We start from the raw sequence: 21,901 nt of genomic DNA on the forward strand, positions 1-21,901 counted from the left end.
TTAACAAGCGTATTTTTAATGTTTTCCAACCACTGCATAAAAGGTAAGCCTTAGTATATTTCCTTAATTCAGCTCACAATCGCGAGTGAGTTAGACTGATATGGTCTCACTGAGGTATATTTTATTAATTTTTGTCATGGTCTCAACTAATTCATGTATATCTGTTTGTTTTTAATTTTCAAACTTTATATTCCAGTTCTTCTTACTATCTTTCTCAAAGACAAATATGTATCCATAAATATGGTCGTACTAATCAAGCATACGGAATTCTAGAAACCCATGCTATTTGAAATATTAATTATGCAATAAGTGTAAATTCTGTAACAGCATGTGCAAGCTACATTGCTGCAGTTATAAAATGTGGCTAATATCTGGAAAAATATACAGGATTGCCCAACCAAGAGATGAAACTGTTGATCTTTGAACCAGTGATTGCAGTGATTGACCTGCAGAGCCATCCTTGAAAGCTTGCGCAATTCAGCCTAGCCTGATCAGGCCCAAATTTTTTTATGAATTTACAAATACCCATCGTGAAAAAACCCATTTCGTCTCACTGAGTAGCTTTAAGTAGAACTTCATTAATGATCATACATGATTAATAATCACACTTGAACTTGTGATTAAACATTTGTCTGATTCATTTTTAATTTTTATGTTTATCATGGAAAGCAACCTTTGTTGGGGGAATTGTTTAGCATTATTTGGGCACATGCTCATGAGTGTCAAAAAAATATTAGTCTTTGCTGGTTAAAATTTGTTGATTTGTAGTGTGTAGCGTTTTAATATAAACGTTCGAAACTCAGGTTTAGATTTGGTGGACATACACTGATGAGATGCAGATTGATTGCCTGTTGTTTAATTTTGTTAGAACATCTTGCACCTTACACCGTGAATAGTAGAATTCTACAATAGTAGAATTAAGTTCCGTACAAATGTAATAGAAATTAAAAGTTATGACATATAAATTGGTAGAATCTAGCATTGCCAAAAAAAAAAGAACAGTAATAATAATTTGGTAAATAAAATAATCTGTTTTGCAAATCACACCAACCTTAGCTTCCTCTTGTTTGGCAATCTATTTGAAAGTTCCTTCTGATCTGGCTGGTACATATGTGTGTTAGAAAAAATTATAAGATAAGATTTCTGCTATGTTGTCGGCAGCAGTACCTAATATTAAATGCTAACAAAACAGAGTGGATTTTACAGTAATCTCATCGAGGGGTATTGTGGCCAGCATACACCCAATCCCACGGTCAATCGCCACCACCCCGCCGGTGCCACCAAGCACCAAGAAGTGACCACTGTCGAGTGACATTAAACAGTCCTATGGTTATTTCATTATGTTTACCCTGAAGGCAAAGCTTGATGCGGTTATGAGTTCTTTCTGTGGCTGACATTGATGCTGCTTTGCCATAAAATAATAATAAATTCTGTGAATATATGTATGAGTGCAGTACAGTAAAAAGAAAGACTGATTTTTTCTTTACATAGTGTATGACATCATAGCTCTTTGCTGATTATGTACTGCAATTTCACTTACTACACCGCCACAACTGGTCATCATACGGTCGTCATATGCTGTCATTTGCTTTTTCACTTTCAGATTTTTATCCTCCTTCGAGATTTGATGTTCGTACAAAACTCGTAGTCAAAAAAGTGCCCACACTTTTTGCAATCATTAGGAATTTTGTTTCAAGTCTTTGTAATATGCCTTACTAGACTCATTCTTTCTATGTGAGTCTGCTCAATTATGTAAGGCAACAAAGGGAGTTTGTTCATGTGGATTTCCATAGTATCATCCACTCCTTCAGCGTCATATTTCCTGACAGAATTGATCACATTCAATAAAGGTTCAGCAAATGCCGAACACTCCATTGTTGTTGCATTATAAACATTGGATTTTCTTGCCTGGCAACTTTTCGTGTTTGCCTAGTAATATTGTTTGCCTTGCTGCATGTAATATTCCAGTATTGGGTAGGTGAAAACCCTAGAGATATCCTTCATGGAAATTCCTGTTCTGGTTGCTAGCAAACTTAAAGTATAAAATTGACCCCTTTGTTTGCTCATTGCTGGTCTTACTATGAAGCAACCATATAGTCTCTCGAAGTGTCCTGTTTGACCAATACATTCAGTTGACACATACACAACAACTTACACAGAACTATATGAGCATTATTTTACTAGTTTTTTGTCGCCAATATTGTTCATGTTTGTTTAAAAGAAAAAGTAGGATATGCTTCGCTGTCATCTGCGTTAAAATGCTATTTTCTAATTGTTCCGGAATGGGGTGTCAGTTCGGTATAATGGTACATCACTTAGTAGAAACTTATAGCACAGGACATCTTTCTTTATAAAGTCAGTTTATTGTGCTAACTGTAATTAGTTTGTTTTTTATTAAGATTTTGAAAAAAATATAATAGTTAAACAAAAGGTGCACATGTGTTATAGTATAACATTGTGAAACACATAATACACATTTCCGAGTAATATGTTTACTGAAAAGTTGCAAATTATTACTAGAAAACAAAATGAAATATTACTATTTGATTAATACAACAAATTCATATTAAATATCACCTTCCTAGAACCTTACATTTGCAGTGAAGGTTAGAACATAGATTGCAGTTAAACAAGTTTACACTTTGAATGCCAGTTTAGTAATGCTTTAGTTGCTTGGCAACAAAAATCTAATATCAAGTACAAACCTTGCACAGGGTTAAACAGATTACAACTCCTAATGTTCGGAGGTGTAGAAAATTCCAAGTGGAAAATAATTCTTCGATTTGGGCAATACAGGCGAACTGTCTTGGTAGTTCAGTCAAAGCTACTAAATTTTTCCAAATAACTTTTTTGCCATCATCTAATAATAATGTTGCATAAGGGAGCTTTTTATAGTAGAGCCATTGTCAGAAAAGGAAGCATTGGAAATCACTTTTTATTTAGTTTTCGATGTGAGCTTTTTAAGGTTTCACTTCTCAATCTTTTTTCAAAAAGGCTTGATTTTTTATAATTACGATAATTTTATATTTACGCGAAGCAATCTCCTGATCGCTTAGAGGTTGTATTGCAGGCGGGGTTATATTACCCAAAGCTTTAGGCTAATCATATTATACCGCAAATGTTTGATTAAATTGCTTGGTTAATCAAGGTTTCGTTATTTTCAAAAGCATGGCGCTGTAACAATATATTTTGTGCCCACACTTGATTGCGCATCACTGATGTAAACTTGTCTTGAAATAGAGTCCGAGTGTAACTGCTCCTTGACACAGACGTTAACATAACAAATGCAAAAAGTGTGGAGAAAAAAGAGCTTACTTTTTTAGTAACTACTGCTATAGCAACTAAAGTGGTAAAGTGATGAGATTTTGCTACCAGAGTTGAAGAATGCCTATGGTTATAAAGCAGGGTTGATAAGTATTACCCAGAACAGTAATTACCACCAGAGAAATTTTGGTAATAACCTGGCAGGAAATTGAAATGGGAAAATCGGGAAAATTTTGAAACATTTCTCTTTTTGAATCATTCTTGTTTTTGTTACCATTTGATTTCTTGGTCAAAGCTAGCAATAGAGTTGTCACAGTTGGTTTGCTGAGTGAACTTACTATATTGGTTGTAGGTTGCAGCGAGTACTAGTAACAAGGGGCTATGCTTGTAACTCACTCTATCAGTCGGCGTAAGTTAGTAAGTGTTTTATGTACTTACTAGTCATATACACCTGTACTAGCCATCTATCGTACAGTTTAGTTAGGTTTGCTGGTGGTGGTCATATGAAACAATATGCTGGTGATGTTGGCACTTTATTTTGATTCCTTAGCACGATCTCATGTCAATAGAAATAGTTGATGACAAAGGAAATTAAATCGTGTGCGTCGTTATTTGCATAGTCATGGAGTCACACAAGTATTGATTTTAAGACCCTAATTATTGTATCTGTTGGCTGCACTTGAATCAATCATTTATTGCATTTCCAAATTTTAAGGTATCCTTTGCATTGATTCAGTACATGTATATTATATTTACCAAAACATTACCGGCAGGTGTTCATAAATTCTAGTAGTGGGTGTTTTGAAGCAAAATTCAAGTTAAACTAGACATGAAGTATATGAAAGTATATGACATAAAATTTTTCTCGGAAGTTGTCTTCTCATGCATTTTCACAGATTATTTTATTCGTGGAGAGACACATACGGGAATAAATTAATCCTTGAATCCAGCGAGCAATAGAGTGCAAAGCCTTTACCTGCTTCAACTTTATATATGACTATTGTATATACATTGTATATAAACATATTTGCACCTCAATCGTATACATACCATAATGTCTGAATCAGAATCATCATTGTCAATGTCATCAACTTCAGTATTAGAAGTTGTTGGAGGTAATTCACAGTGAAAAAATGCAGGGGCGACTTTTAAGATGATGACATGCTAAATCATGAAGTAATTGTGACAACCTTGAATAATTTCGTAAAGAATTGTGATGCAATGGCAATGGGCCCAACTCTAACCCCCGGCGATGGTTACAAGAGTTTGAAACTTGGCTACGTTTACTGACTATACCCGGTGTCTAGTTTTTAAGTTTAAGTAGTAATTGTTCTCCCTTTTTTCAAAAGCAGTGGGCACAAATCTAACCCCCTGTGATGGTTACAAAATTTTGGAACTTGGCTACATTTACTGACTATGCCTAGCGACTTAAAGTTTAGGTAGTAATTGTTCTCCTTTTTTTTACAAAAGCCAGCAAACTATATATTCGTGGGTTTTAACTACTCGCAGAGTTGTCTGCCCATTTGTCTGCTGAATTTTTAAATGCATTGAATGCTATCATTCTGTAGGGTAATAATCTGTCGGTGCTTGTAGACTTCTGAATAGAAAAATATTCTAGCGATGAGTGGGCAAAAGACATTCAATGTTAAACCTTACGCTTGTCCTACTAAACGTTATAGATGCCTGCATGAACATATGACTGAAATATACTGCATATTCTTTGACCAATGACTAGAAGGTCCTTACTCTAAAAATAGATCATGATTGGTTAAGGCCTCTAGGAAGTTTGAATAACATTTTGTAAACAATAACATGCAATTCTTTGTATACACTATCGACTACAATTAACAAAAATGCAAGCGGAAGAGGGTGGTCAAATGCGATCTCAAAAGATGAAGCATTGTTTCATATTAATGCGAGAAACTTCCAAAGCAAATACATGTACTAGCTTTATAGGTCCTGGTGGGCTCTCAAACCACACGGTGTTAACTAATTTGCCTGAAATTACTCCAACAAGACTTTTATTGATATGTGATTGTCTCGAAGTTAGGGTTACTGTGGCATGTAAAGCTACTATCCAACGTCCATTTATCCGAAACACAACACTTATATAGTTAGCAAGAATATAATACAAAGAGCGTGGTCATTGGTAGAAGTACAATCACTTGAGTCATCTATGTATGTAAATGTCAAAGTATGTTGTCTGTCCAGCAATAGCTATTAAAATCTTGGAATGAAAGGTCCGCTTCATGCTGGATTGAAACTCACGACAACCGCAAGTCTATAAACATGACCGTCTAACCAGAAGGCTACGTCGTTTTCTTACCATATACTGTACATATACCCTTTTCCCGATTGCACACGCATAATTATGTATTATGTGTCTTTGATAAGATTTTTTCGCCTTAATTTATGAAACAAAATGCTTTTTCTTAGAGTACTTAATACTACAGCCATTTGTTTTGCCATACGATATCAACAATAATTTAGCGGTTGAAATAACATTAAAATAACAAAAATGTTTATATGCTATTCGCCGAAATAATTGCCACAATCCCTGAAAGAGATAGACGTTGCTCGCTATCTCAGTTCAACGTTATTTGTTATGGTAAAAACTGATTCACAAACAGATAAATGTTAAACTTTTAGTTCAAGGTATGAAGTTTAGTAAAATATTAAAACCTTAGTCTAAGCTAAATTAAAACCTTAGTCTAAGCTAAATTAAAACCTTAGTCTAAGCTAAATTAAAACCTTAGTCTAAGCTAAATTAAAACCTTAGTCTAAGCTAAATTAAAACCTTAGTCTAAGCTAAATTAAAACCTTAGTCTAAGCTAAATTAAAACCTTAGTCTAAGCTAAATTAAAACCTTAGTCTAAGCTAAATTAAAACCTTAGTCTAAGCTAAATTAAAACCTTAGTCTAAGCTAAATTAAAACCTTAGTCTAAGCTAAATTAAAACCTTAGTCTAAGCTAAATTCATTTAAGTTAGATTCAGTGTCTATGTTACCCATCTGTCTTGAAGGTAAGAACTCCCCACAGTACTACTGCAGGGAGTACCTTGTAATGTTACATTTTCTTGCAGATCATAACCACTAAATACACTCAAGTTACTGTAGGTAACCATAGTTACTAAGGTTAACATATTGTGTTGTTACTATTTTTAATGGTAGCGGTTTTGATTATTTTTAGCAAGCAGTGATTGCATTGGATAATTAATATGGGTTTCAATACCACTCTATGTACGTCTATAGATACAATATTTTTGTCTTATGATGCCAACACTGAAACGAAATAAAATCATGTAATTGTGTACCAAATAATTTTTCATTGTAATCGTAGTAAAACAGACTTTATTTAGCCATTACTTTCTAATTTTTAAATTTATTACATTTAAACACCTTTATGGTTTTATTTTTTTCTCCTAATTTATTTAAACGAAACACTTCTTTCATGATATGAAATTTAAAAGTTACAGTTGTTTAAAAAAGTTTAAAAGCCTTAACAGTTGTTTTATTTTTTTCTTAATTCGTTTGAACTGCGCAAAAAACACTTTTTCCATGATAATAAGTTTAAAAGTTAAAATGGTAATTGTTGTATGTTAAATAAACATAAATTTGCTGTTCAAAGATTTTTGTTACCCGGGCAACGCCGGGCATTCTTCTAGTAATCTACAAAAACAGAAAAGTTTACTCGAACCATAGTTTGCTACCAGATTTAGAAAAAGCATTATGAAATGTAAATATCCATGTCCAACATACATCCCACTTCTGCACTTTTGTACAATTGTCCATCAATAGTTGACAGTATTTTGGTAGATGAATAATATGGTAGACGGTGCATAGGATAATAGCATGAATAATATCCACTAATAACAAGAGCATCACGCGTGTAGTTCCCTTTTCCTCGTCTCTCATAGAAACGCATGATCCAAAAGTTAACTCCTTTCACTTAACAGCCACACTGCAAATCTACTTCAATATGTAAATATGTTTTGTAGCCATGAAATTAAATTTTTGAGTGTGTCAAGTAGGAATTGCTTGTAGATAAACATTACCACAGCCAAGTGATGTAAATAGTCCTGGCAGAGGTTTAATGTGTGGTTTTAATTCAAATTGTATATTGCTCTTAGCATGTGAAACCCTTAAAGGTATTTCTAATGGTTGGCGTATTTTTCATAGAGCTCATTCTTCAAAATATAAACATGGCAGGAGTTTTGAAAAAGTTAGTTCTTTATGGTTTTGTGCACTTTGTTGGAAGGAAGGATGTGAAAAGGAACCAATATGTAAAGCCTGCATTCACTCGAGCCAATTCTTATTGACTTTTATAGCTTTAATAACATTGGGGAATAAGTTGGGCTCCATCTGTACTTCATTGAAGTAGCTTTACCACATCTTATGACCACCCACTCTGTTTCTTGCAGCGTTGTCTTTGCACACGACACGAATTTGCCGATATCTGTGCACCAATGAGAGTAGTTCAAAGCTGAGCCTCAGTTCCATCCGTTCTCGGTTGTCTAAGTTTAAGGGTGGAGAAGTAACCCTTACATCTTCAGGGGCTAACAAGAATATTGCTCTCATCAATGTTTCCAATCCTCGTCACAAAAATGCTTTCACAGGTAACTAGTTGAGTTAGTTGACCTGTTTATGGCCTATCGTATGAAACCTCCAGGGTATGTGAAGCAGACGCTCATGACAGCAAATGCTTTGATCAGAATATTTGACACTCTGCAGGCTATCTCTAGTTTCAAGTACATGTTCCATACTAGATAAAGATTCAGTGTGCCAGCCAGTGTTTGGGCGATGGCAGAAATTACAATTAAATAAAATCAATAATTGATTGGTAGTTTAATTAAAGATAAACCCTTTCACTGCCGAGCATGTACAAATTTGGGTATCTGCCAAGTGCCAGCCATTTTACCGAAAATAGCCGATATTGCTTCATGATATGTAAACAGTATTTTTTTCCAATTTCAATCTCTATTTAGAGCAATTTTGTTACATATTTTAATGTGCTAACATTTTAGCCATCATTACAATGCAAAAATTCAATGGATCTATACTTTGTGCGATGATAAAGCTGTGTGATGCTATGATCGATGCGAAGCTAAAACGATCTTCCATGTTTCTTACTCTTACAAAATTATTACTTTCACCACTCTCAGAGACAGTGCTGCTGCTTTAATTATCTGTATAATCACGAAAATCTGAATCTGAAATGGCTATAATGTCATCAACATTACTAATTACCTGTTTTGTGACTCGCGCGCGGTAATTAATGAACTCACACAAAAAAATGTTCGTTATTAAATTAGAAATTCTCTAACAAAAGTTTAAAATTGCTTCGTTATTTTAGGGTAATGTTATAGACAAACCTTCGGACAACACTGTCAATTTCAAAAAAGTCCTAAAGACCGTGGGTTATGCTGTCAACGAATAATAAAATGAGGTAACTACGCAATTGCAGGGAAAGTTGCAATAATGCGTCTGAAAGGGTTAAATTGAATTGTATATTAAATTACTAAATTGGATTGTCAAATAAGCATATTAATAATTGGATTAGTGATTAATTTTTTTCACAAACTGAATTAATCACGAAATTATCAAATAAGCATTAAAAAACTGCATCGATAATTGAATTCATAAAATATATGCAAAAAAGAACAGCATTAATCCCTAAATTTTTTATTAACATATTTGAGAATTTTACATTGAATTAATTAAAGTCATTTAATGCAATTGTTAATACGTGTTACTAATTGACCACAACCCCGGCTGACAGCATAAACAGCGTAGACAGCATAAACAGCACAACCCCAGCATAAACAGATCTCAACGTCTGTGGTGAGCTGGTTTATCCCACTATAAATACTGAGTGTTATATTCCTGAGTGTTCACCTTGACACCAGCTGGTACCCAACATTCATAGCACCACTGATCTTTATTCTAACCTACTGTCTATAGATGTGGTTGATGGATAGAAATGTGAGTGTTTGTGGTTACATACTCAACAAGGAGTCCCTCTCGTGTGCGTGTCCATATCATCACAGTAGAAACTCTGTTTATGAAAAACTGCTTACGAAATTTCCAAGTTATAAAATGTTTTCTCATTAAAATATTGTTCCGAATAACAAATTATGTTTCTAAATGCAAAACACACGACTGGCCATTTAAGTGGATAGGCACATACGGTAGGTTTGAAATTAGCACGCTTGAGCTGCTTTGCCATTAGCTAATGCCCAGCAACTTCTTGCAATCCTATAGGCTCATTTGTTTCCGTATGTATGTACAATGCATCTCACTCGGTTTCACCTAGTCGGCCACGCCAAAGATAACCAAACAAAAGGTTAATAGTAGTTAGTAAAAGTTAATAGTTTTTATACATTATTTCTCTGTTCTTTTTCTATTTATTACGCAATAATCTAATTCTAACACGTATTTGTTGCAGGTTGTAGCCATCATTTATAATTTATACAAGTGTTACGTCTAAGTTTCGTGGCGGCTTAAGACTTATTAGTGCAATTGTTTCCTACTTACCAAATTTTTGCTCACGAAACAAACTCTTGGAATGGATTAACTTCATAAGTAGAGTTACCGCAGTACTAGTAGGCTGAGTCCCTCTCTACATGGAGTATTTCTATGGATTAGTAATCAAGTTGAAGTATTGCAGGAGCAAAGCCTTTCTCATGCATCGGTATTACCTCATTAGCTTCTAGGTTGGTCGTCATCATGTTTAGAATGTTTTGCTAACTTGTAGGCAGCATGTGTATTTCACTCTACGACTGTATTCATGAGTTGGCAGGTGATACAACTTGGAAGGCTGTGATTGTTAGAGGTCTAGACAGTAAGTGTCTGTATTTCAAATTTCTGCTATCCCATTGGTCCACCTGTTTCTGCTCATGCAATGCGTCTCACAAAGTTTCAGCTGCTAGTGAACTTTAGCCGGCGACTACCATACTCTAGTCCGATACAAAGATGCTGATTTCACTAAATTACAAAAATGCAAAGAATATTTCATTTATTCTGACATATTCTTTGGCAAACTGAAGGGTTGCATGACAGAATGCTGATAGACTGGTTAGGTCGTAGAAGCCATATGGTGGATTAGCCCATAGAACCTGATTAGTTCATTATCTTGGAGAAGCGGTTGGTTGGCTAAATCGTAGAATCTGATTGGTTGATTAGCTCGTAGAAGTTGGTTAGCTCATGGAAGCTGATCGGTTGGTGACTCCAAATTATTTTTAAAAGCTTTATTAAATGGCAGTAAAAAATTGCTATAACCAAGCCTTATATATCACAGGTTAGTTTAAATGCTTGGTACAGAAGTAATTAATACATACAGTGTCTCATCTTTCAAATGCCTTATTGTGTCTTGTATATAAACGGTTAAATTGGTGTAGTAACCTTTACTTTGCTCAGCGGTACTACAATTTTATCTTATGGTTGCTGTTGTTTGGTGCCGCTTTTGCTTCATTAATGAGTATTGAATTGGAACTGAGGCTATCTCATTCTACGCCTATAAGGAACTTCTAAACAGATCAACTACTGAGGAGTGTAAATTGCTGAAGTACATGTACATGTGCATAAACATTTCACTATTTTCATATCAAAGACGCTAGATCTCTCAAGTGAAAACTATTTGATTTTATTGTATACAGTATATCATGATATGTATTATATAAAACTATATAAACATAAATATGGTATATAAGAAACTAATAAAGTGATAATCAATGAAAAGATGTTTGTACGTTAATTACAGTGTAATTGAAGGTCAGTCTTGGGGATACAGGAAATGTGCCGTGTGTAAGTAAAGGCTATGTTAACTTTATATTAATATAACTTACCTATATTTTTATTGCATATATTCTACATTTTATTTTCAATTGTCTTCACTAGTTCCACACCTTCTCATTCAAGAGTCAATCCTTTTTTCATAAAGAATTCATCTTAAAATTTGTGTTCATGCTTTTTTATTATTTGTCATTTTAATTGTGGAAAAATCGTTTTCTTTTCTCATCACTATCCTCACTCACACTTTTAATCTTGAGGTCTGGAACTTTATAACTTTAAGATAAGGTATTACTCACTACTAAACTTTTTCCCAGGCCCATAGAACGAAACTGTCTGGCAGAGAACTGGATGCATATATGCTGGTTTTACCTGTTCGTTCTGAGACATTCAGGCGTTCGTTTATCAAGATAAATACTTTCTCAAGTTTTGTCTCTCGTGTCTAAAACTTCTTATGTCGGCGTAATAAGTCGAGAACGGTCCGTATCATTGACTGGTAATAAATGTAAGCTTAACTATTACATTGACACAACTCTTGTTATAGCAATGCAGTTACGCAGTTGTAGTTTTTATAGCCAGTTTTGGCATTTCACAGTCTTCTGTTCTATAAGGGGTAACCTGTCATGTCTGTAGTTTTAGGCAATTGGTATTTGTTTAGGAATGTTCTGCTCTGGGGCAGATCTGAACATGGCAAGACAGATAGCGGATTCAGAGAGTGGAGAACAGTTTAGCTATTTCATGCAGACAACACTAAGCAACCTCCGCAACCTCCCTCTTCCTTCTTTCGCTTTACTACAAGGTGGGTCATCGCTCTGTCAGGAATCATCTTCTCATTATATCAATATCCTATATACTTCCGAAGCGAAAATGGTTTTTTGCCAAAAAATAATTAGTAACAAAACATAACACGGTCAATCTTGCACAATCTATTTTGATATTTGTTTCATATATTTAAACTGTTGTAGGCTGGAGCAAATATTCTTATAAAAATGCTCTGCATTTCATTTAATTGGTTCTTCAGTCCCGAAAGGTCGGTAACTTTGGTAGCTAAACAGAACATAAAAACAGTTACATCCTATAAAATAATATGGAGGATGAAAATAAAAAACTACATAACATGTAGAATAAGTTGTTTAAATAAGTTTTTTACGTGAGAGACAGAGGTAAGGAAGGAAATGAAGACATGTCAATACAGAAGATGGACTGTATGTGTGTAGGTAGAGATATTGTTTACATTTCATCTTTACTTATCACATCTTGCCTCGTCACTTTCTCTTGTCTAAGGCTCGCTTCACAGTAATTTTTTTTCTTCCTTAAGATAACAACAAAACACCATTCTTAAAAGAATCGTTCCGAAGATATAATGTCTATGATTTTTTATAACTTTGTGCTTCAATTGCATGAAAAGCACTGCCCTCTTCCTTTTTCACTACTACTACTACTGCTACTACTATTACTACTACTACTACTATTACTACTACTACTACTACTACTACTATTACTACTATTACTACTACTACTACTACTATTACTACTATTACTACTACTATTACTACTACTACTACTACTAGTACTACTACTACTACTACTACTATTACTACTACTATTACTACTACTACTATTACTACTACTGCTATTACTACTACTACTACTATTACTACTACTACTACTATTACTACTACTATTACTACTACTACTACTATTACTACTACTACTACTATTACTACTACTACTATTACTACTACTACTACTACTATTACTACTATTACTACTACTATTACTACTACTACTAATACTACTACTATTACTACTATTACTACTACTATTACTACTACTACTACTACTAGTACTACTACTACTACTACTACTATTACTACTACTATTACTACTACTACTATTACTACTACTACTATTACTACTACTGCTATTACTACTACTACTACTATTACTACTACTACTAGTACTACTACTACTATTACTACTACTACTATTACTACTACTATTACTACTACTACTATTACTACTACTGCTATTACTACTATTACTACTACTACTACTATTACTACTACTACTACTATTACTACTACTACTATTACTACTACTATTACTACTACAACTATTACTACTACTATTACTACTACTACTATTACTACTACTATTACTACTGCTACTACTATTACTACTACTACTATTATTACTACTGATACTACTACTACTACTGATACTACTACTACTACTACCAACAGATTTTAAAATGAAAAAAGGAAAGCATGAAACACTGTTTAAGATTCAGCAAACATGATAGTATATTGTAAGAGAGAGTAAGGTAAGGGTGTATATAATAGATTGTATGTGTAGATTGTAAGTGTGTATATCGATACATATATAACATATCTATGTATGTAAATCTCTGTGTTTGTCGTTTGTTCGACGTGCGTCCAATTGTAACGATAAAGTTTTAGGAAAAAAGTTGTCTTGCACTGAATTTGAACTTGGACACTCCAGGTTTTAAACCACTAGTCTAACTAGCCATGAGTGTGAACAATGGTGATAATACTTATGCACCTGCCAATGGCTTTTTGCTTTGGCTAGCTCTCTTGGAGATAATGATTGCGTGAGAGATCATGATGTAATCCTTTTTTCTAACGCTGGCTTAATGGATAATAACAGCTCTTATTATAGTAAAGTTGAGCTCAAGCTACTCAGATTCATTAAAAAAAAACTTTTCTGTGTGAAAACTTTTTTATTACCCACGCAACACCGGGCATTCAGTAGTGTTTACGTTCACGTTTTCAAAACTCATATGCTGTGAAAATATTCACATGTTTTATTTTAACAAAGATTTGCAAAGATTTTACCTTATATATCAGAGAAACAAAAAAATTGTTTGTTGAAAAGATGAGAAGTCATACCTATCTGCTCGAGCACATTTTTTACAACCGAAGAAGTGCTGATGTTGTTGTTGCTTTCATTGCATTTCTGTTGGCCTCATTTGAATGTTTCATAGCATTTTATATTCACAATATCCGTAGCCTTTTGTTTTTTTCAACTTGTGATTGCGTTGAAACTCGAGAACATTTCCATAATTCGTATGTTTGAAGTTATGCAAATTCTCTTTAGATTGTTCTTGACTATGTTGAAATGTCTCCTGTGAGTCAGAGGGTTGGTTTTGATGGTTATCTCAGGTTCAGCAATGGCTGAGCGCCGTGTCCAATAAAAATAGCGCTTAATTTTGCTACTTGATACAGCCATTCTATATAGCATGTTTCAAGTCGTGTCCAAGTGCACCAATCATCAGTGACAAAGGTGTCTCAAATTAATTATGAAATTGTCTTCTCGTGTTTGCTTCACAGGAAATGTTTTGGGAGGAGGAGCTGAGTTGGCTGTAGCCTGCGATCTCACGATTGCTCACCCTAATACCAGCATATACTTTATTCAGGTAATAATTTATTAAACTCATGAGCTTTTCTTGCATTAAATTTAGTGAACATGGAAGTGGCCCAATTTCATTTTCTTCTAAACTTAAAAATTTCAAAAAGATCTTTTAAATAGAATGACTTGAAAATATGAAAATAGTCAATAGATTATGATTTTAATTCAAAATAGGAATTCTGAATTCATGAAATTAAAATTTCAAAAATAACTCCACTCCAATTACATGATCACTCTATTGTGCGCTAATCAAGAAACGTGGAGTACTAAAATGGCTCGTATTTCTGGCTGCATGTCGCAGTTTTAGTCATGACTTGAGTTAAGACAGGGCTTCCTTTTCGATTTCATTGTCAATCAATCGCTTAATCGTTGGTTCAAAAGTTGACCGGTTTTGCAGATAGCAGAAGATAAACATCTGGAACGGTGCTTCCCTTCAACTAGTGAGGGCAAACTTTTACTCACTCTTGTTTTGAATAAAACAAAGAAAACTCAAATATAATGAAAAACAAGCATATTCAGAATATACAAAAACAATACATTATTATTAGGTCATTCTGAAAAGAGTAACCGTTTTTCACAGCAGCAACATATATAAAACAACTCAAATTATGATCTTCGACTTTTTACTGCCTCTTCTCTGCTATTATCTAATTAAAATTATCTAATTGAAACCTGTTTCTTTGTGGGTCAGTCAAATTCGTAAAGCATTTTCAGGATTTATGGCTAATTACGATATGGAATATATAAAAATCCTGATTCACATGGCAAGCTGTTGTGGTGACAAACATGCTCTTTTCATGATTTATTTTTCTACTCTTTGGGGTTCCAGCACCCCAGTCAGGAAAGCCTTGGGTTGTGCACATCGAGTACAACTACTATTGAGCCTATTAGGAGAGGTATTCCAACCTACAGCATTTTCGTTATGGCTGCAATTAACTGTTCGTTTTTGAGCTTTTAAGAGCTTGTAGTCACATTTCCACATATTTTGCACTTACAACACAGCAGAGTAAGACATGGTGAACCGTTTGATACCAAATAACTAATGTGAATTTTGTTGCAAGTCAACCTTTAAGATGAAAACATATCTCACGTTTTTTGAGCATAATAATTTTTTGGTCTTCTTCTAGGCCAAAATGGGAATTGTGCCTGGATGGGGTGGAGCAACACATCTAGTGAACAAGGTCGGGTACCACAGAGCCCTTCAGATACTGCTCTCTGCAGATAGAGTGAGCTCAGGCCGTGCCCACTCTATAGGGCTAGTAGACCATCTACTAAACCTGCCTCAAAATTGCGACGCTAGTCTATCGGATGATAAACTTTTAGAGAAATCTCTAGATATCATTGACAATCAGTTTGCACAATTACCTGTAGAAGTCGTGCGAGCCGCAAAATCTGTAGCCATCAATGCGAGTCAGCTAGCTTATAGTGATTCCATCTCACACGAACGATACATTTTCAAATCTCTTTGGGGGGGTCCTGCTAATTTGGAAGCCTTAGAGTCAAATCTTAAGCATGTAAAATAAGGGTTTTGATTTGGTATTTGAGCATATTTATAGAAGCCTAGGGATAAATGTTAGAATTTTTATAGCTGTCTGTTTATTCTTTACCAAATGTTATCACAGCTCTGAAGACATCTCGTTGATGCTTTTTAGTCGCTGGTACACATGTGGTGGTCTACATTGTGTATGCAAGATACAGTATACAAGATGTATTAGCATATGACTTGGATAGGTGAAGGTTTCAACCATAGGCGATACCATATTTGTTTATTTTTATGAGAATTTGATCATACATACTTTGGCATCTTTCAAACCTCTATAGTCAGCAACTAGAGTCAGAATGAAACTCATCATGGTGTCATGCTGCCTAAAGCATTTTCAGCTCAAGACAGCAATTGTTTCGCTTTGACAATTTGAGCATTCAACCTATCTGGTGAGTGGAAACCGGTAAACGGAGTATCATAGGCAATAGACTTACCTGCAACTGGTGTTTTACTTGTGAAAGCAACTTGATCTGTATCAGTTCTTTAGGAAAGAAGGAATTTGTGTCACTCCTTTTTCTCTCATAATATAAAAGTGCTAAAAGACAGTGCTAACATTTTTCTCAATAATGAGGTCTACCGCTGGGACTCTTGTAAAGTACTCAACAAGATAACATAAAATTTGGTCTTCAGCCCAAGTTCTTGGAACTGGATTAGTACTACAGGCTTTCAAGGTTTGAAATTCTTACCAAATTTATATAGTGATTGTACAGGTAGCAGAAACAGAAACAAGCTTTAAAACATACAAACATACGGTAAGACCACTTTAGGACTTCGCTAAAATTTGTGTTTCAAAATAAAATGGTACAAAAAAATTGGCAAATAGAAATATATAACAAACCTTTACAAAAAGCATAAAACTAATAGTGGTTCTGTCTGCTTTCTCAATTATGGCTTATATTTTTCGTTTGATATTTGAAGCAATCGCGATTGCTTTACTAGACATAGAACGACATTGGCTAGTAGCAAAATTATAAGAATGGTAATTGTAGCGAGTCCGACACAGTACATAATAACCATGCTTCCTCAGGACTTGATGAATAAAGTCACTCTTGGTGGAAACACGAACAGCCCAGCACATCTTGCAACCATTATCAAGGTCATTGCTCCAGTTTTGTCTTCAATAAATGAGCAATGCTTTAATACATGTAACACGAAACCTAGCATTTAATGATACTATTTTAAAATAGGATATCGGTGAATTAATATTTATTCTTTTATTTTACATCGAAGCAGCAGTGATGCCTCAATCACAGAAACTCCAGGTTTGGCTTTGGAATTAAACTATCGAGTTAATTTGATACTTGTGGGCTAAATCAATCAATAAACCACAAACATATATGATAAACCTACTGTGTTTAGCACTGATAACCATAGCTTATATACTGTCTCTCGCATCATTTGAGTATCAAAAATATATATGCTTCAACATTATAAGACTAGAAATAAAATTTAGCTTATTTCTTCATCATAATATTGTAATGTCAGACGCTTTTTCCAAATGGTGTCTGTATTAGTATATAATAGGCATTTCTATTACGGGTTTATCTTTATTTCACTTGTTACCAAGAATATAGCAATATTTTATAATCTTTTAGCTTTTGGGTGTTAGCCATAGCAAGCTTTGCGTTAATTACGGTATGGCAGTTGAATGTAAGACATACAGCAAGCAAGTGTTGCTGCACAGCGTTATATTTTACTTTTAACCAGCATGACTGTTTTATAAACTTGGACTCTTCTAATATACTGGTGCGAGAGCAATTGGTAACTTTATTGTAAGTAAACACATAGTTTAAAACAGTTTATTTTCTCTCCTGATTGTGGTGTAATCATGACAGTTTAGTTTCTTTTGATAATCAAGATGATAAGTTATTGCCAGTTTTAGCATGAATGTTTGTAAGTTTTCATTTGTAGATTGTTATAACTAACTTTTATTACTCTTCTTGCTTTATTGCTTACAGAGTACAGTGTCACAAATATAAAGACTGTTGCTAACCTAACCATATCAGCTCCAATCCAGTACACTGTCACTGTTTAGGAGCTAAAGCTTGTTAGTCTATTTTCAGAGTGATCTCAGGTAATGTTTAGATAAATTACATCACTAGTTTGTTAAAAGTTTTTCTTGACAATTTTGACAGTAAAACCTCAGCCTAGTGACACTCAGGCATTTTAAAGAGGAAATCTTAAATTGATGCTTAGATGAGTAAGTGTTCCTTGAGTTATTTAGTGTTAGTCGCAGTATTATATTTAGTGTTAGTCGCAGTATTATATTTAGTGTTAGTCGCAGTATTATATTTAGTGTTAGTCGCAGTATTATATTTAGTGTTAGTCGCAGTATTATATTTAGTGTTAGTCGCAGTATTATATTTAGTGTTAGTCGCAGTATTATATTAATAAAAATGTTAAAATAGTAAAATAGTAAAGCTATTGCTTTGCGATGTGTTGGCAAAGTTGTATAAATATAACATTGGAAGTATTCTATTCTGAAATGTATTGCATGTGCTGCGAACTGAAATAGTACATTAAAAAAAGCTGTTATCTATATGTTGACAGCAAGAATCTCATTAGTAAGTTAATCTTCGTCAGAAGTAAAAAGTATAAAAAAGCAATTGTGTTTGTTTGATAAAAAATGCATGAGTTTCTTTGGTCTGGTCAACACTTTTCTACATAGTAGCACAAGTTGTACAACACTTTTCTACATAGTAGCACAAGTTGTACAACACTTTTCTACATAGTAGCACAAGTTGTACAACACTTTTCTACATAGTAGCACAAGTTGTACAACACTTTTCTACATAGTAGCACAAGTTGTACAACACTTTTCTACATAGTAGCACAAGTTGTACAACACTTTTCTACATAGTAGCACAAGTTGTAAATTTGTGAAAGTTTGGTAAATGTGATTTGAAAAACTCGACTAAATAACAAGGGAGTTAAATTCTCGGACACTTGTAGTGTTGTCTCATTGAATAAACCAAAGGTGGGATAACTCTGAAAATACCTTTAAAATTATCTGTAACCCAGGAGGCCAGTGCACCGTTCACTGTAGCAAAGGAAAGACCTAGAAGCACAGTAAATCCCCACAATGCAGAGATATAGTTGGCTGACAGTACCACTAGTCTGACAGATGCTGTCTGTCACAGCCATCAAGATGTCTATCACCAATAACTTTGATGGTTTCAGGAGTCGTGCCACCCATATACCTAAACTAAATGTTGCCTTTATGTGAAGTTTGGCAGAATACAATGATGATTGGTGGTATGAAATATAAAAGTTTTATATTATACACTATTATGTTAATAATCATAATGTGAGTCAATGATATAAAAACTTCTATTATTTTTTCAAAGGTTTGTCTACGCTCAAGTTAACAGACGTGGTAGGGCCACCTAAACTATTAGAAGGATCTAAAGAATTGAATTTCTGCTAGAACTTGTTCTCCCATCCTTTTTCAAGAACTGACCTATGATGAAACCCTAAGTTTTCATTCAATAATTAAGCTACTTAAAAAGCAAAACTTGACTTTTTCAACTGCTGATTGATGCTTACCGCCACTGCACCGCTACAATTACCTTTAATTAATAATTAATTACCTTTTAATTTAGTAATTTCTACCTTTTTATTAACTTCAATCTTTAAAGAGGTAAAAATAACTGATCAACTAAATGCATAGTTTGCGGCTTTTTCTAGGGTTGCCTTTTGTTGAAGCTTAAATGATTGTTTCACAACAACTGTTTAGTTGTAAAATGTTAATACTTGCATGTTCAAACGAGTCTCGCTGATTTGATATAAATAGATCATAAGCAACACAACTTGGCAACAAAAAAATATTATTCACTATCACGTCAATACAATTAAATGGTGGTAGCAAGTAACCACGTACTGATGAGATATTTTGGAACCCTCAAGTGAACACAAAAAAGGCAATCCAGAGCTTTCTGAACTGATGACAAATAAACCAAGTCTTCAAATAACGGTAAAGTTAAACGCAAACTGAAGGAATATTTGTCTGTCATTACTTCTGTTACTCCGATTCATTAGATGCAGCAGGTTTCATCATAAGCTGACAGACTTGTCTATTAGGTTTATTATTTATCATAAAATAACAGCAAACAAGTTTGTGATAAAACACCAGAAAACTTAGTGACATATTACTAGGGAATTTAGGAACATAATATCAAGAAACTTAGTGACATAATACCAAGAAACTTAGCGATATAATACCGGAAAACTTACTGGCATAGTATGAGGAAATTTAGTGACATATTACCGGGGAGCTTAGTGACATATTTCCCGAGAACTTAGTGAAATAATACCAAGAAAACTTGACATTAATGCTAGGAAAATTTGGAACATTGTGTCAGAGAAACTCGTAACCTGTCAAAAAGTAATGTTAAGAATTATTTGATTGTGGGAACCAATCAATTTTGCTTACTGCTGCTTTTTTTAAATGGCACATTTATATTACCTTCTTCAGAATTATTACAAGCTAGAAAACTTTAAAACCTAACAGTAATCATGAACTGAAATTTAAAACACAAGAGGTGGTGCTAGCACACTGTAATGGTTCACATAGCATATTAAGACTTCTTACCTTGAAGATGCCCGATGCAGATGGAGGCCCAAAAGGCGGACATCAGATGTACAGCATCAGTGTTAGCAAGGTGAAGTGGTCTAAGAACGGCGACAGTTGTCAGCAAGTCATTGTAAACATCGACGGTTCCGAAGCAGAGGAGACATATAAAAAACCGTACTAGCAGTAGCTACACGTATTGGTAAACTGTCCTTATGAGCAGCTGGTGTAGGAGTTGTCTCACTACAGACCTCATTTCTCAGAGATTTACTGCTGCTTAAAAACAGTAGTAGAAAGGCTGTAGCGGGTAAAGCAGAAAATCTAGAAGCAGGTAGTATTTTTCAATGCGCAAAGAGTTGTCTTTTGCTGCTATTAGTGAGTTGTCGTCTTTCACTGCGCCATATGAGTCATGGTGTAGCAATGAAAAGCTAGAAGTTGTGCTGTTTTTCATCCAGATTGCTGACATTAGTTGCGTGTACTTTAATCTGTGCACTGTCGGACCTGAATACAAGCAACAAGCAGAAGGAAACTGATAGATGTTGGAATGAACACAGCCATTAGACAACACCCGGTACGAAACTGTTGCTCTACAAATTTATAAACGAAATGCTAAATACAAAGTTTCCACACAAAAATTGTGTAGCAACATACTCTCGTGTGTCTCTCATGTGTCAATGCAACGACACTATGGAAACAACCTGTCGCTCTCATTCTGTCGTGGTTCAGTGTCGCTGTTTAGAAATGAAACAAATGTGTAATGCGTCATCTTTTTGCCATGAAAACGGCCTTGGTGACCTATTGCTTCATACATTTGCGTGCACTTGGGTCTTGCTCAAGACTAGTTCCTACGTACGTCGCAAGCACCAGGGGCAGGATCGCAAGGTTATAGGAGGTAAAGTAGGAACCTAGGTGCCGAGTACTGCCGGTAGTTGTCGCGTTCAACACAAGAGTTCAGTACTGCTCAACTTTTGCAAGGAGCCGTAGGCAAAACTTTTCCAAAATTGAATGTACAGTGGAAGATCAGCACTTGTAAAATGACATGGCAAGTGGCCATTTTAATGCAATCATCAGCAACGCAGCTTTATGTGAACATAAGCCACCGAACCTAGCGCGAGTGTTTTACTGCACAAGATTGCCGCTTTGGTCTCTCAGCCGATATGGGGTCATGCTTCGCAAGCTTGATATAAGATACCTTTACACAACCTTATCATAAGGTGTCACACAATCATCCCTCTATTATAACACTCTATGGAAACATGATCTGCTTATCGACCTAGACCAGTGCTTCGGCACTGGTATTATGCCG

General features: G+C 34.6%; 1 protein-coding gene across 1 annotated transcript; it reads left to right on the top strand.

The window, feature by feature from the left end:
- Positions 1 to 3,609: 3,609 nt before the first annotated feature.
- Positions 3,610 to 17,802, top strand: LOC137401547 (ethylmalonyl-CoA decarboxylase-like). The gene is made up of 6 exons (XM_068087961.1): positions 3,610 to 3,673; positions 7,684 to 7,878; positions 10,017 to 10,103; positions 11,709 to 11,849; positions 14,404 to 14,489; positions 15,610 to 17,802. Exons 1-6 carry the CDS (start codon positions 3,646 to 3,648, stop codon positions 16,003 to 16,005), a joined length of 933 nt encoding a protein of 310 aa, XP_067944062.1. The 5' UTR covers positions 3,610 to 3,645; the 3' UTR covers positions 16,006 to 17,802.
- The last annotated feature ends 4,099 nt before the right edge of the window (positions 17,803 to 21,901 follow it).

This window comes from Watersipora subatra, chromosome 8, assembly GCF_963576615.1.
Source record: "Watersipora subatra chromosome 8, tzWatSuba1.1, whole genome shotgun sequence".
In the NCBI taxonomy this organism is placed as follows: Eukaryota; Metazoa; Bryozoa; class Gymnolaemata; order Cheilostomatida; family Watersiporidae; genus Watersipora; species Watersipora subatra.

Coding starts and splice junctions, on each gene's coding strand:
- LOC137401547 (XM_068087961.1), top strand. CDS start 3,646: ATGCTTGTAACTCACTCTATCAGTCGGC. Junction 3,674..7,683: donor AACTCACTCTATCAGTCGGC/GTAAGTTAGTAA, acceptor TGTTTCTTGCAG/CGTTGTCTTTGCACACGACA. Junction 11,850..14,403: donor TTCTTTCGCTTTACTACAAG/GTGGGTCATCGC, acceptor TTTGCTTCACAG/GAAATGTTTTGGGAGGAGGA.